This window comes from Vanellus vanellus (genome assembly GCF_965231255.1).
Source record: "Vanellus vanellus genome assembly, chromosome: 18".
Taxonomy (NCBI): domain Eukaryota; kingdom Metazoa; phylum Chordata; class Aves; order Charadriiformes; family Charadriidae; genus Vanellus; species Vanellus vanellus.
Window position 1 is genome coordinate 4,074,603 of NC_138923.1, and position 15,334 is coordinate 4,089,936.

A 15,334-nucleotide genomic window follows, 5' to 3' on the forward strand; every position below is an offset into this window, starting at 1 on the left:
ACCGCAGCTGAACCCTGCTGACCCTTTTGTGTCGCTGGTAAAAAACCGGCAGTGTTCTCATTGATCAGGATGGATGGGACATTTAACCCGCATGGGATACTGTTAGTGAATTATTTCCTCTTCCTTTCTCCTCCCTCCTTTATTCCAAGCTTGGAATTGGGGCCAGTTAACTCTCCGTACATTCCCCAGGACGGTGTCGTTTTCGCCACTCACACACCGGCTTCAATCTAAACCGCTTTGTGCTGCTGAAGTGCTACAGGGACCTCCCACGGAAGCGGTTGCGCGGAGACAAAGTGATGCTTGTGCCCCGGCAGGGCCGGATCCTGCAAGGTGCTTGGCCCCGTGCGGCGGGTGCTTGGCCACCGGCAGTCGTGGTGCTTTTAGGGCTGCGTGAGGGCCCTCAGTACCTCTCCGGATCCGGCCCACATTCTGAAAAGCTCTGTGGGACCCCCCAGGATGAAAGGTTTATGGCTACCGTTTTATTCTTGTTGTTATTACAGACACATCAATAGATCACCACCAACCCCTCGCAGCCTCTGCTTTACAGCATCCCACAGAGATTGTGACCTTTCGTGGCCTCTGGTGCGGCAGCTTCATGGATCCTTTCAGCGAGGCAGTGAAAAGAAGAGGGGAGAATTTAGCAAAACCCTTGAAAGAATCATTTTTTTTTTTTTCCTTTGTGAATTCAAAGTTGTGAGCAGTCGTCATACCGTAGCAGCAGCAATAGTAAAACAAGTTGCATATCCCAGCAAACCTCTGCTCAGCCTCCTAAGCAAGCTGTCAGGTTTTTTGATAATGTTCTGGCTTGGTTTTAGGAGCTGCTTTTATTCCAGGAAAGGCAGGAGGGTGAGAAGGGGGAGAGGGAAGGGAAAATAAGATAAAAAAAACCAAGAAAGGCGCATATCTATAGCTAAATCAATCCAGTCAGTGTGTTCTGACCTAGATTCAAGGAGTCTGATCATTCTGTGCAATAGGTTGTATAAATGCAGAGGCCCAAAGACAGCAGGATCAGGTTTCAGATGAGGAGTCTAGTTGTGGAAGTTTGGCCAAATCCCAATGCAGAAGCGGGACAGAAAAAGAGCGAGAAAGACCCACTGGAAGGAGATGGTGAGAAGCAACAGGGAGCTCGAGAGGGCTGAGACGCAGGACCACATTCCTCCCTCTCAAGTTTTCAGTAGGAATTGAAGCATTTGTTCACTTATGAAATTAGAAGTGCTCTGTGTTTAGAAAGTTATTTCCTTAATAAAAAATGCATTCCCCTTAGGCAAAGCTTCAGTGCGCCTCTGCAGCCCGGCAAACTAACCTTTAGAAATCTCCTGAAGAAGAAGCACCCGCCGTTTGCCTCTTCTTTTTCTTCTTTTTTTTTTTTTTTTGGCATTGTTTTCTTTTCGCGATGCACTGAACCATCTCAGCCCCTCGCTCTCAGAAACTTCCCTCAGAGCCTCGCGCGTTCAGGGTAACGTTTTAGGTCTTGCGGGTTACAACACGGGATTGATCATAAAGTTTCCCATGTCAGCCAAGGAACTAGAAACTCCCTGAAATAAGGCCCTGATCTAAAGCCAGTTGAAACCAGTGGGATTTTCCCCATTGATGACAGTGCTATAATGGAAAATCTCCCATTTGCCTTGTGGTGGGATCGTTTTAGGTGACCATATACGCTTTCTTCTTCTGAACAAGAAACTCCAAGCAGTTCAGGTATCCAAGATGTAGAGAAAGTTGTGCGTTAAGCTGTGTGGCCAGGAATAGGTGATGCCTTTGCTGTCCCCAGCCATCTTTTTCCTCCGTTATTTTACCCAATCCAGGAAGAACATAGGAAGAGAGGGATTTTTAAAATTTATTCTCAACCAGTTCAGAAGCTGGATGTGGGTTTTCTGCCTCTCATGCTCACGGTTTCCCCATCAAGACCCTCTTTGAGCACCAGTCCCACACTGCCCATCCTTCCCTTCTCCCCTTTCCCCACTGGTTGCATATGCCTAATATGATTTTTAAAATATTTATTTGATCTTTAAAGGAACTTTCCTTCCTACGTGTAAGCATCAATTGTACCGCTTTCATTTTCCTTAGGTAAACATGGATATTTTTGCCTGCTTTTTGGCTTCTCTCTACAAGAGAGATTATTTCTCTCTCTTTAAGGAGAATTATTTTGTTTGGAGAGGATTTACAGCCAGATACAGGCACTTCTAGGCAAGGGTGCAGACTTTAAATAAGTGAGGGAAAAGAAATATATTGGCCCTTAAAAGTTAACACAGCTCTTATTTTGAGGGTGAGTGGATCACTCCCATGGGTTAGTGACAACTTAATAACCGAAAATAAAACACACACTCACTCTTCTCTCTTAAAATATGTATTACAGTTAATATTTTAGAAGAGAAGAAGTCCCATCGAACTTTATAGGTGGTTGTCTTCAGTCATTGTTAGCTCTTTTCAAAATCCGTTCTATCCTTCTGAAGACATTTATGGAGGGTTTGAAAAAAAAAATCCTCTGTACTTTCCGGTTGTATTTTTCCAGTTGTTGTTTTTTCTGCTGCAGCTGACCACAGGCTCTTTTTTGTTTTCAGCAGAAGTTTACCTCACTGCTGGAGATGTGCTGTAAAAGCGACACGCTTTATTTTCACGTTGCATCCTTAGACCAGATAGAATGGCCCAGTTAGTTCTTCTCTTGCGCTTTATAGCTCAAATTATTAGACTTTTATTATTTCCTCTTTGGCCTCGTGGAGAGGACGGTGAAATGGGGTGTGCGGATGCAGAGGTGTGATTTCCCACCCCGCAGCCACTCGAGCAGCGAGAAAGCCTGGTGTGTTGGGGCTGCCTTTGGCAGAGCTTCCTCAGAAATCAGGTTTTTGTCCTTTTTAGGGTGCAGGAGACACCAGCTGGGGGGGTCTGCCGTCCCCGGCGAGGCAGTCCTTGTGAAGTGCTGCTTTTCCCACTCATGAGACCTGTCCCCTCCTCCGTCCCACCGGGTGCCATTTGCTCCTCTCCTGGCGACTGCAGGCAGGAGGTGTGAAAACCCAGGTAGACGCCCCAATTCAGCTGTCAGAATTGTGGATTTCAGGAGTTTCCAGCTTTCATATCCGCCATTAACTCCAGGCTTATAACGAAGACAAGCCTCCCCTCCCCTGGCGCGGGCTCCGGCTGCCCATGCTCTCCCATGTTGTGCAGCTCCTCGTGCTTTCCAGTTGGTGTGGCAAAAAGATTTTCCTTTGCTTTGTTTGGTTAAACCTTGGTCCAAATTCACCGTTAGGGCTGCAAAATTGCTTCCGCAGGGGAGATTTGGGGTTTACCTTCCTCCGTTAGCGTGCACATCTGGGCGTTTGGCAGCCAGGGAGGACCGGCACTGGGGACCAAACCCCACTCCTGGCCGCTCCGCCACCGCCTGTCCTCGCCCCGGCCTCTGCGGAGAGCCGTCCTCCTCCGAGCTTCGCCTTTGCTGCCCCACACAAGCCCCAGGGAGACGTAGCCCGCTCCAGCTCTTCGCTTTGTCTCCTTCTCTCCTGCTGTCAGCTTCCCCAACAAGAATTGATGAAGATAAATCTTCGGCAGCAGAACAAATGCAACCGCCCTTTATAACTCCAGTTATTTTTTTCCTTTTTATAAGGGGGAGGGTGGAAGAAAAGGGTCTCCTCGTCTCCTTTTTTTTTGTGATTTAATGCAGCTTTCTCTTTCCCGATTCAGCTGCCGTTCCCCTGCCCTGCGTTCTGTCATTAAGCGCAATCTCTGTCAGTTTGCTTCTGGTGAAATTAATGAATTTCTCACAGAACTGTTAATCATAGAAGCTTTGGTCCGTGACATGTGTTATAATTCAATGGGTTTTTAACCTTCGCCCCATTTTGGTAATTGGCAAACGGCATCATTTGGCTTTTATTAAAGTGGAAGGCGATGCGTTTGCTTTGTTTTGCCTGGACGGGCTGCGGCGGGGAGACCCGCGGGGCTGCTAACGCCCGGGCACACGGCCCCGCGGCCAGGCTGGCACGGCCAAGGGGCTTTCAGAGCCTTATGGGCTCAAGATGCCCCCCCCCAGGCAGGGATATCTCACACAACGGGGTGCAGGCGGGCCGAAGGCACAGCCAGTCCCCAGGGAGAGTGTTGTCCTGCCAGTGGTGGGGACAGCGGAGGGGACGTGCTGGCTCGTGCCTCTCCTTCCCCCACAACTTGATCCTGGGGTTGGATCAAGTGTTTTCTGTAAATCTCTGGGTTTAGCCGCATTCCTCACCCTAGCAGTGTGAATTAAGGTTTTGTTGTGATCGTTATCGGAGTCAGGCCCAACGGTATGGCAGTGAGATCGCCGAAGGGACCATGGGTGATGCTACTCTTTGGTAGCTCTCATGGACCAGATTTGAAGGCAAACACTTAAGAGGAAGGGGCTTCCTCCGTCTTCCCGTGGCACAGTCAGCACAGGTTCACCAGCCCCCATCGAGCCCTGAGGACTGGGGTGGGTGTTCTTTGAGACGTTGTGTTAGTACGAGGAGGCCAATGTGTTTTAGCTGAAGACTGAAGAAGATGATACCTTCTTCTTTGCAGTTCATACTTTCTTATTTCTACAACAAGGAATGCCGCCTTTGCTTTTCAATATGGTGCATATATCTTTGGATTAGAGAGAGAGAGAACCTGCTCTTGCCTTTAGGGGAATCTCTACAGAGGAGAAGATGAACCCACTGTAAGGGTAAATGTGTTAGAAACACCCTCAGAAGGTTACCTCTGTGTGAGTTGTATGTATGGTGGCATAGAACAAAACCAAAGTGCTTCGGATCTGCAGCCCAGGCTGGCTTGAACGGTGGAAAAGGAAATTTTTCCTATGTACGATAGATAATGTTGTGACTCTTCTCATAACAAGCGTATACCATGAGGTTTTATGCTCACCTCTGCATGTATATGTGTCAGAGCTATCACGAAGGAAAGAAATAATTAGGGCACTGTGTTAAGATGACTTCTTGGAAAAGTGCTTGACCCCAGGGTTAGGAAAAGAAAGTTTGGCTGCTGTAAGCTTTTTGAAAGAGGAAGTCCTGGATTGCTTTTATGTGAGGAAGGAAGAGCTCCACTTAATTGTTAGAATTCTCTATAAACATGTTAAAATACAAATGTTTCTAGGATTGTGTCACTAAGACCCCAATTTAGCAAAGCCCTTAGCTATTTGCTTACATCCCCCTGTAGTCAAATCTATCAGTGGGACTTAACCGTGCTTTTAAAGTTAAGCACATCTTTAAGTGCCTTGCTGAATTGGGGCCAATATTGGCACAGAGAAATAAAGATTTAGAGGCTAATGACTGAGCTCATTTAGATTAGGGATGGGCAGAATGGATTTGAATAAAGTAAAAACTGGCTCAGAACTTCAGCCTACATGTGAAACTAACTCACTTCGGAGCTTTTTATGGCATCGAAACGGTCTGCCTTAGTCTATATTTTTAACACGCTGCGGACAGCGGAAAGTGTGCAAGAAACCCACTGCTCCTTGCACTCAGCTTGGTGTGAAAACGTGGCTTTAGGAAATCCTACGCTGCCGGCACGAAAACAGGAGCAGGTGAATCCTGAGGTGGACTTGGTAAAATAAACACGGGCAGGGAATATCCCAGGCACCGACACTTGTTCATTACATGCCTATCAGTACATTATTAGAGTGGTCCTTGGGTCCCTGGCGTAGCTTTTGTCGAGACCAGCTCATCCTCTGGCAAGGAATTCCCAGGTGCATTTGGGGAGGCAGGATAGACCAGGGATGATTTGAAATAGGTGGTTTTGATGAAGTCACCCTATTTTGGTTGCAAGAGTATGGGATAAGCTGTCCCATGCCAGGATTTCATTCTCAGATACTCTATATTGTTTCTTTCCCAAGGAATGCATAGTTTCTGGAGCATGTGATGATTAACCGCTGTTAAATGGCAGTACCCGTGCTAAGAGCTTCTGTAACCCACAATTCTGTAATATGGATGTGTTGGGTTCTTTGTCTAAACTTCCTACTTGGAGATATTAATTTCTTCTTCTTAATTCTGCATTTGCAGAACTCAATTCAGGATCGTGACTTCAAAATTCATTGGGATTTACGGCTGACAGTAGCTGATACCAAATTGGAACCAGTAGCTAGAGAACCAGAAATATTTAAATTGGAAACATTTGGTGGCAGTGGTTGTTTTTTTACAAAAAGTGAATGGTTGTATTGTTTGTCACTGAAGTCATTCATATAGAGTTACAGACAGAGCGAGCTGCCCAGATGATCTGCTAACCGAGGCATAATCTGGAGCCTGGAGGGGGTGGCTAAAAATGTTCCCTGGCCATTTAAGAAGACCACAAGGGGACTTGTAAACAGAAAGAAGAACATCACAATAAGTGTTTCTTAATGCCTTTGTCTGTGGCGTTTCAGTTCTGTAGGACTTTTAAGCCCAGGCTTGCTCATCTGGTGTCCTGATATGAACTCAAGAAACCAGATTCTTTTTCTCCTTTACATTGATGAAAATGAAAAGCGATGCCACTTACTGCGGTGACGTTCCTCCAGATTTCCCTTTGTGCAAATTGCAAAGGTTTTCTTAGGCTCATCATTCCCTCTGAAGCCATTCAAGGCTGAATTCAGTGCTGCAGTGATGTGTAGCACATTGATTCGCGTAAGATATTAAATGAAATAGGTCTGCTATTATTTTATTTTTCCGACTTTAGTGCAAAACGGCTTTCAGATTTTGCGGGAGTTTTGCAATGGGCAGTCAAGGTTCTCAGTATGTACTTCTGAGAATGGCTTGGCAATGGTGCTCGCTTTTTCCTCACTGAGTCAACTTCCTCGTCACTGGAGCCCTGGCACGGGAGGAACTCCTATTGCAGCCTCAGCGTCTGAAACACGGAGGGGGGAGAACCGACGGTTTGCCTTCATGGGTACATGGAACTGGGACACCTAGGGAGGCTTTGACAAGACGTCCGTCATCATTTACACTCTCACTCAACATCCATGTTCAGACACTCTTGCTAATGTTAATTGGTGACTTGGTCAACTGGCAGTGCTGTGAGGTCAACAGTAAGGTGCTGCTCCGCTCGGGCAGCCGCAGTACGTCTGTGGTCTGTGGTTCACGCTCCTGGGTGATTCATGTTGGGCATTTGTAAGACAATTGCACATAGCTGTTCTCCTCACCTCATTTCTCTGCGAGAGGAGACCCCCTGGGCACTGGGATATACTGTCCACTTGTTCTTCCACCCTCTCATCCGTAGCGTTATTGATCCGTGCAAAGTGAAATCGATGCCAGTTTAAATTTGTCTGTCAGGCTTTGAGTTGCGGTGACTGGAAAACATGCGTGAAACCCTTGGTGTGGGAGGGGGTGGGTCCTCCTGAAGGCAGGATCACTCGGTGTAGGCCAGCTCTGGCAGCGGAGCGCCCGTCCTGCAGCAGTAACGAGTGTCACAGTTGTAGTGCTGATAGACGGGGTGCTGTTTGCTGCATCCAAGGGCATGGAGTTGGCCAACAGAGAGGTGGAATTCTCCTTCCTCGGTCCTGTCAACGGCAATACTTTGTGCACAATGAGGAAATAAGATCTTTCTGAATGTAGAAATTGTTTATGGCTCATCGCGCTCCAGGGAAGGGCCGTCACTGAACGAGCAACCTTAAATTACAAGCAGCGGGCACTTCCCATATAGCACTAGTCCGGGACAGAGAAATGAGTTGTGGAGGTACATAATACTGTCGTCTAATCTGATCTAGAGCTCAGTAGAGACATGTGCAGATGTGCTTCTCTATCAGTAACATGGGGATAACAATACCAGCCCAGGTGTCTCACAGGGGTGTCATGAAAATTAATTAGATAATGTCTGCACAATGCTTTGAACACAGCAAAACACCATGTACATGCTAAGTCCTGTGCTTACTAAAGTGGATGGCGTTTTGCTGGCTGTTAACCCTTTTTCTAGGAGACGGGAATAGCTTGCCTGTAATCCATTTCAAAATATGTGTATTGATGCATTGCTTTCCCTTCTTTCTGTAATTTTCTGTAATTTTCTGTGTTTCAGGCTCTTCCCTACCCACGTAGGTGGTGAAATAAGTCAAGGTTTTTCAGAATTAATTTAACTGTATTTAATTTAAATTAATTTTAATTTTCAGCAGAGTCATATCACCTTGTAGGAATCCTTATCCCCAGAAATTGTGTCTCTCATCCAGCAAAATGTCTTTGCACATAGAATCATAGAATGGTTTGGGTTTGAAGGGACCTTTAAAGACCACCTAGTCCAGTGCCCCTGCCACGAGCTGGGACAGCTTCAACTGGATCAGGTTGCTCAGAGCCCCGTCCAACCTGAGCTTGAATATTTCCAGGGATGGGGCATCCACCACCTCTCTGCGCAACCTGGGCCAGTGTCTCACCACCCTCACTCTAAAAAATGTCTTCCTTATATCTAGTCTAAATCTACCCTCGTGCTTTAAGACTCTCAGCGTTTTCATTGCCCTTTAGCTGAGGGACTGCCCCATACTCACATTTGAACATGTCCTATAATGTTTGACTAACGTCGTCAGAGATGGTGAAAGATTTTGTGTCAGCCAGACATCTCTGTGTATACGAAAATAAAACAAAACCCTCTTTTTACAAGTTGTGCTAACAGTTACAATAATTTACTGTGGGGAGAGCAGACAGTTTCTATCCAGGGAAACATTTTATGGATGGCAGGACAGCAACTGGAGAGATCTGAAATGACAGCACGCGGCTGAGCTTGATAAGAGCTTATCAACACAGCTACACAGCTGATGTTTAGTGTTCCTCGTGAAGTGGAATAAAATGAATGTGTTGATTTCAATCGAGTTTCTCAAAGATAAGAGCGTCTTATCACAGAAACCCCTCCTCACATGTACACACACGCACACTTTTCACTAGCGGTGTAGAGCAGAGATTTAAAATTGGATGGGACGTAAGGACTGCGCTTGGAGGGAGAGCGCTCTCATGTGATGGATGGATGGATGGATGGATGGATGGATGGATGTTGGTACAGGAGTAAGAAGGCCACAGTGCAGTCAAATGTTGCAGAAGAGAAAGTAATTCTGCAGAATTGGCAGGCTCTTCCCTTTTGCCACACAACCTGTAATTTGCTTTTATTGTCATCACCTTTACTACTGTCCCTGTCCTTCGGAAGACATAACTAGAGGGTGCGCTCATTGGTGAGGAGCCCTTCGCCGAGTCGGGTTTGGTATGCAGTCTGTGTGCCTGCTGCCTGACAAGTGATGAGTTTGATAGTCAGACACGCTCGCTCTTGTGGAGTGAATTGAATTGAATAAAAATACCACTTCTTGTCTCCCACTTAGCTGTGTCCACTACTCCTGCGAAGCCACCGACTGCCAAAAGCTGGAGATCGAGAACGCGCTGCTGAACTGCGCCGGCGGCGGGTGGTACAACGGTGCCCAGTGCAACGTGAGCTGCAAGACGGGCTACATTTTGCAAGTCCAGCGAGACGATGATCTCAGCAAGAGCCAGGTTTGTTCTGTGGGTTTTGTATGACCCACAAGGCAGGGATGAGCAAACAGATGTGGAGAAATTGAGAAATAACCTAGCCTAAACCCCAAAATCTCAGCCCGGCCTGGGGACGAGGCCTTATCCAAGTACTTCCCATCAGAATGGGAGCCGTCTGGGGCTGTAGGACGAGGTACTGACAGTGACCAAATCTCAGATGTTCCCCAAATATAGATGTTTTCAACCCAAAAGGTTTAAATACGTGTTCAGGCCTTCTCTGATCTCACTGGCTCTACTCAGCCAAACAGTGTTTCTTGGGTTGGTTTTTTTGGGGGTGGGGTGTTTGGGTTTTTTTTGCACAACCAGTTTCTGGGCAAAATATCTCATTTGTATTCCGTGGGTTGAGGCTAACAGTGTCATAACTCCTTTGCAGCGTTCCAGTCCAGTGAGTGGGGGAGTGAGGAAAACTATCAATTTCTTTAAACACTAAAAAACCGCGGGTCCTTTGTGCTGGGGGAGGCGGAGAAGGTGTATGTGCAGCGTGGCCCAGCCTTGGCGCGCCGCTGGGAGCCGGGCGCACGGGATATGTGGGTACAGGGCAGGCACCCCGCTTTGTGCTCTCATCTCTAATGCTGCCCGATCCCGCGAGCGCGGCGTGGGGGGTGGTTGCCCCCATCGGCACCTTCTCGCGTGTTGTCGGGGCGGCACAACGCGTGCGGGGCCGGGGAGGGCCGGGGGCAGGCAGCCGCGCTCACAGCCTGCCGCGTATTTGGGAAATACTGCGTTCTTCATCAGCTCGCGGAGGGGGGAGACAGAGCGGAGGGGAATGAGTCAGCCCTTTCAACTCAATTACAAAACAAATACAGGACCCCGCGAGCTGGGCCTCTTCCATCCTAATTGGCATCAGCACCAGAACCCCAGCTCCAGCTGAGCATTTTTACAGAACACAAAACACGTTCTCAAACGAGCCTGAATGGCTGAACCAGGAAATAGTTGGAAGGGATCTGTACATTGAGCACGCAGGAATCCCAAACCAAATAAAACAGCCTAAACATGTTTCGCCAGCGCTGTGTTATTTAAACGCAAAACGTACCTTTCGGGGAGACTCAGCCAACTGTATATGGTTTTGCTCTGAGAAGTTTGGTTTCAGAGCCTTGATCAGACTCATATGACAGGAGCGGAGGATTTTAGCACCCTTAGCTAACGTGATTCACTGCCTATTACAACACGCTTCCTCTCGCCCTGGTCTACTATTGCACTTCATCGTCTTTTTTCCACTGATAAAACCCCTGAGGCCAATGGCTTTGTTTGGCTCAGTGCTGTGCGTTCACTGTTCAAATCAGGGAAGGAGTGGAGCATCTTAAAGATATCCATGTTCAGCTAAGCACATTAAACACATACTTTAAAAGTTTATTCGTGTGCTTTGGAGATCTGTTGAAAAGGAACGGACAGTTTCTTTCGGTATGGTCTTGTTTTATTTCTTTGTGTCAGGTGCTTCAAGCCAGAACTTGTGGAACATGTAGGCAAGAAATGAATTATCCGAGAAAGTCCCGAATCTGTGGTTTGGATTCCTTGTATTGTGTTGTATTGAATCACATTGTGCTCCTTCCACAATTGCTTCCCAGCTTCAGCTCCTCTTCCGATCACAAGGAATTGGAGATGAGATAGGGCATGTGAGTTGTTATCTGTGGTCAGAGGGACTTTCTGCCGCGATTGAGGAACCTGGCACAAAGCTGTTGGTTGTTTCACTCTTGTCATTTAGTTGGACGTTTGGCTTGATTGACTGATTTCAGGGTTTAGAGCTATTTTTTTCTCATTTAGCTGACAGTGGGGAGGGCTGCACGAGGAAGAGGAGGAAGGAAAGCAGCTTTGCACGTGCCAATGTTTCACACTCTTGGGTAGGAAGGAGCCTGAGGTGAGGTGCAATGTCTCAAAGAGCAGACTGAACATCGGTGGCCCATGACCACTGCATGCTGATGAAGATGATCGACGGAGCAGTGGAAACACCTTGGTTTAGCATCGGAACCGCGTTTGTCTTCCGTATTTCACTGAAAGGCAGAAAAAAAGGGTGAACAGAAAATTAAAAGCAAAATTTTTAAAAGCACCTCAGAGATGTAAGAGCACAAGTCACATTTCAAATCAATCTTTTACATCTAAGGGGTCTTTGAAAATCTTCGTAAGAGTTTCTGCACTTTCTGGCCTCTGTGTCTTCTGAAGCCACCATTTTAATCAGTCTTAGGGCAAAAAGTTCATTCATCTCCACACTCGGAGAAGCTCCCGTTCCCAAATTCTGTTAAAACTCCATAAAATCACCAAATCCTAAAACCGTCAGCACTATGTGCAGTAGAAACTGCCGTTTGAAAAAAAAAAAAAATAAGCTGAGCTGTTTACAGACTCTTGGGCTCTCTCTTATCCTCACTTGAGAACTCGGCAACAACAACAACAACAAAAATGGTTTGCGTAGTGATGGAGCAAAATCTTTCATGTATCTTTCTCACAAAGAAGATCTCGGGATGTTTTCGTTTTCCGCTGGTTTCTTCCCACCACCCCCCCCCGACAACTCCGTAGCTCTTTCTTCTCCTCTCCCCCTTTGTCTTTCGCTGCGTTCCTCCCCCTTGTCCTTCGCTGAAAGCCCCGCTCATTCAGTTACTTGTTGTCATCTCTCCTTGAAGCTACCACCACTGCTGCTCTGGTCAAGAGGTGTTATTTAAAACCCAGCAGCTCCCTAATGTTGTGCAAAGGCATCATCAATCATGCCAGGAAAAGAAAGCGCGGCTCATGTGGGTTCAATTAGAGACACAGTAGTGGGCAGAAGTGGAAGAATACTTAGAGGGGAGGGCACAGCTGTTCATTTTTAAGGAGAGGAAACTTCACACGTGAAGCATCGCTTGAAGAAGGAACCGGCTGGGATCTTGGGCAGCAGGAAGGAGACACAGATTCTCCCAAGCTGTTCAAAGTCCCAAGAAACAAATCTTTCTGGCACCGGATTTGTTTAAGTGTGCATCCTCTTCACTGTACCGCGCACTGTATCTTTGGAGGCCCTGTTTTTTCCCCTCTTTTCTCTTCGCCCGCCCTCCCTCCTTGCGTAAGCCTCTTTTGGAAGGCAGGACGTGAAGGGAAGCGGTTGCTGTGATGCCAGTCAAAGCAGCCCAAAGCGCCCAAAGTGACAGCTAATAAACCAGATGAGAAAGCCAAGCGCTTGGTATGGAGTGCTGTGAGCTGGGTGACCTTGTCAGATCAGACAGGCGAAACAGGCACGTGCCTGCTCAGGCTCCGGGTGGGAGATCTGCAAAGGCAGACGCAGATGCTGCCACAAAGACCCAGTGCTGGGTCCGAAGGCAGCACCGCTCAGGCTGAGTCGAGAGGAATTCCGCACCCCCCCCCCCCCGGCGAGGTGCGGCGTGGCGCTGGGGGGAGCCGAGCTCCTGCTCCGCAGCCTGGGGTCCTCCTGCCCCCGCGCACCGCAGCCGTCCACCTTCGGCTGGGACCTTGCAAGAGGGAGAAGCTGAAAGCTGGTGGGTGCCATCTGCAGTACTTTCCACGGTAGGGTTGTCCTCTGTGCTTTCAATCAAAGCACTGGTCTTTGCCTCCATTGCGGGGAATGTTCTCTGTTACGTTCTGCTGCAGACATGCGCGTGCTCCTCTTGCTTGAAGTGGTGGCGTGATAGACACGCTTTAAAATCTGCCATTATTATGTCTGACCTTGAAAACCTCAGCTTCCATCGTGCAGATCGTGGAACAAATTGCCGGGAGAAGCTGAGCAGCCCGGGTCTTACCCACGTGGGCACGGCTTCTCTGTGTAGGAATGGCCTCGCTGGTGCGCCGGGGAGAGGAAAAGCCATACGGGTCTGGCAGGAGGTGACTCTTCCAGATTTGGCTAATGGTTTTGTTGGGAAAGTTCCATGGGGAAAAAAACAGATGAAAACTTGGAGAGACTAATTTTTGTTGGTTTTTTTTTTTTTTTTTTCCACGTAAAGGTCTAGAACAGGGGCAGAAATAAAGTGCAGTGGTAGTATGGCTCTAACGAGAGATCCCTTCCCCGGAGGGGTGACCCCAGGCGCGCTGCATTTCCAGCGGCTGTACTGTCCTGCAACTTTCTGCTAACAAAGACCACGGCGGCAGCTGAAATACCCCCCCAAGCGTTAGCTCGGGCAAAATGTTCTTGCCCATTTCCTGTAAGGTGTGACTGTCATACACAGATACTGCTTCTGTTTTATTTTTATCCAGATTCTGAATTTGCACTGTTTATTTATGTAGAGCTACATGTGATGTAGAACCCTGTCATTAGAGAAACTCCCTTGTGCACCATACTGTGTCTCAGCCGCCGGTATCAGCTCGTAGGAGCAATCATTCATTCCTAAACTGGATCACACCAACACTAATAACTGAATTCTTTGAGTTGAATCTCCTATCACTGACAGAACTTCCTTGTGCTCGGCGTGGATCCAGAAAGATACAGTGCAAGACCCACGTCCTTTCCATAACTTTTGGATAGCCCCTGACACCAGTAGCTCGATTTTATGTTTACCGTCCTGCTGTCGAGGTGCCCAGCAGCCATGGTGCCGGGCTGTTATTTGATGATAGCATCTGGTAAGAGAAACGGAGGCTTTGCAGAATGCTGGAGCAGCCCAGCCTGGAGTGCAGGTGTGGTGGTGATGCTGCTGCGTGTATGTGTTGTGAAGGCGTGGAAATACGCTGTATCATCCCTTCTCCTGTGGCCATCACGCCGCAGCTTCCTGGAAGCACAGGCATCTTCATTCATCAGCTCTCTACAGAATATGCATATACTTTTTAATGGAGCAGATAATCTGATAAGCAACAAAGGCAGAATTAATAGCCACTGAGGAGCAAAATGATTGGGAATGAGAACAGAGTGTCACTTCACCTGAGCGGTCTGAGAATCCCAGAATGTGCTACTCTAAATTTGTAGAAAAGTCATTTTTTTCCATCATCAGTGCTCCCTGTTTAAATAAACTCTACGGTCTAGAAAAGGGGTTTTGTGCCCACTTGGGAAGTGTCCAGTTTCTCAGCTCTGGGACTGCTTTTTCCATTCTGAATGCAACCATATATCAAAGGGAGACAGGTCTGAACTTCTGCTGAAACCATTAGGGTGTTTTTGCAAAAAGGGAATCCAGGTCCCTTTGATGTGTGCTAGAAAAATTCCCCTTCCTTTTATAAACCCAGATCAATGGTCGGCGGTGCAGATCTCCTGTGAGCGCACCAGCCCTGAATAAAATATTCCCTGGAGGCAGAGGAGCGCTGCTGTACGGCTTGGTCAGATTCCTCGCTGGTATCTTCCCCTTTTCCTGTTTGGGTTTCTCACATTTCTTTTTCCTCTGTCCCTTTCTTTATTCTGGCATGGAGGGAAGAGTCCTACTTAAAGATTCTTCACTTCAAGTTTTTAAAATTTTTCCCTTTTTAATTAGAAAGTGGATATATTGTTTATTCTCTTCTCTTTGCCAACATCTGTTTGTCCTTTGGTCACCCAGTAAATTCTTCATCTTAGCTTTGGACAGATGGCTCCTTTACCTCCTCCCTTTTATTTCTCTCTCCCTAACACTTCAGGATTTCAATCTGCTGCATTGTTTGGATTATTCCTCAAATCCATAGAAGGGTAGCTTCGGTGTAGCTGTGACGGTAGAGTGACATCGGGGAAGTCAGAGCACGGGCACTGACTCTGTGTTCGACCTCTCAAGTGCCAAGTGAACGTATGGGCAGGATGCGCTTGGGTCTGTCCATTGCAAACTCCTCCAGGAAAAAGTCTGTCTCTCAGGCGTGCATGCCCCCGGTGCCAGGGCAGCAGGGCCCTGATTTCATTCGGAGCCGCGGGGCACTCTGACAGTAGAAGCCACAGCAGCAGCTGTCAGTATCTGAACACGAGGTTGACATGGCCCAGGCCACCTCCCGTGGTACCAGTCCGAGGGTGACTGACACCTCTT

The 15,334-nt window shown here is 47.6% G+C and overlaps 1 protein-coding gene across 1 annotated transcript in view; it reads left to right on the forward strand.

Moving 5' to 3' along the window:
* The window catches only part of PAPPA (pappalysin 1), a gene marked incomplete at its 3' end in the record, with an annotated part of 182,185 nt that overhangs the window by 132,997 nt on the left and 33,854 nt on the right, over positions 1–15,334 (forward strand). Inside the window, exon 14 of the mRNA XM_082492634.1 lies at positions 9,251–9,419. Coding sequence (XP_082348760.1) covers positions 9,251–9,419 — 169 coding nt within the window. The remainder of the gene's footprint in view (positions 1–9,250; positions 9,420–15,334) is intronic.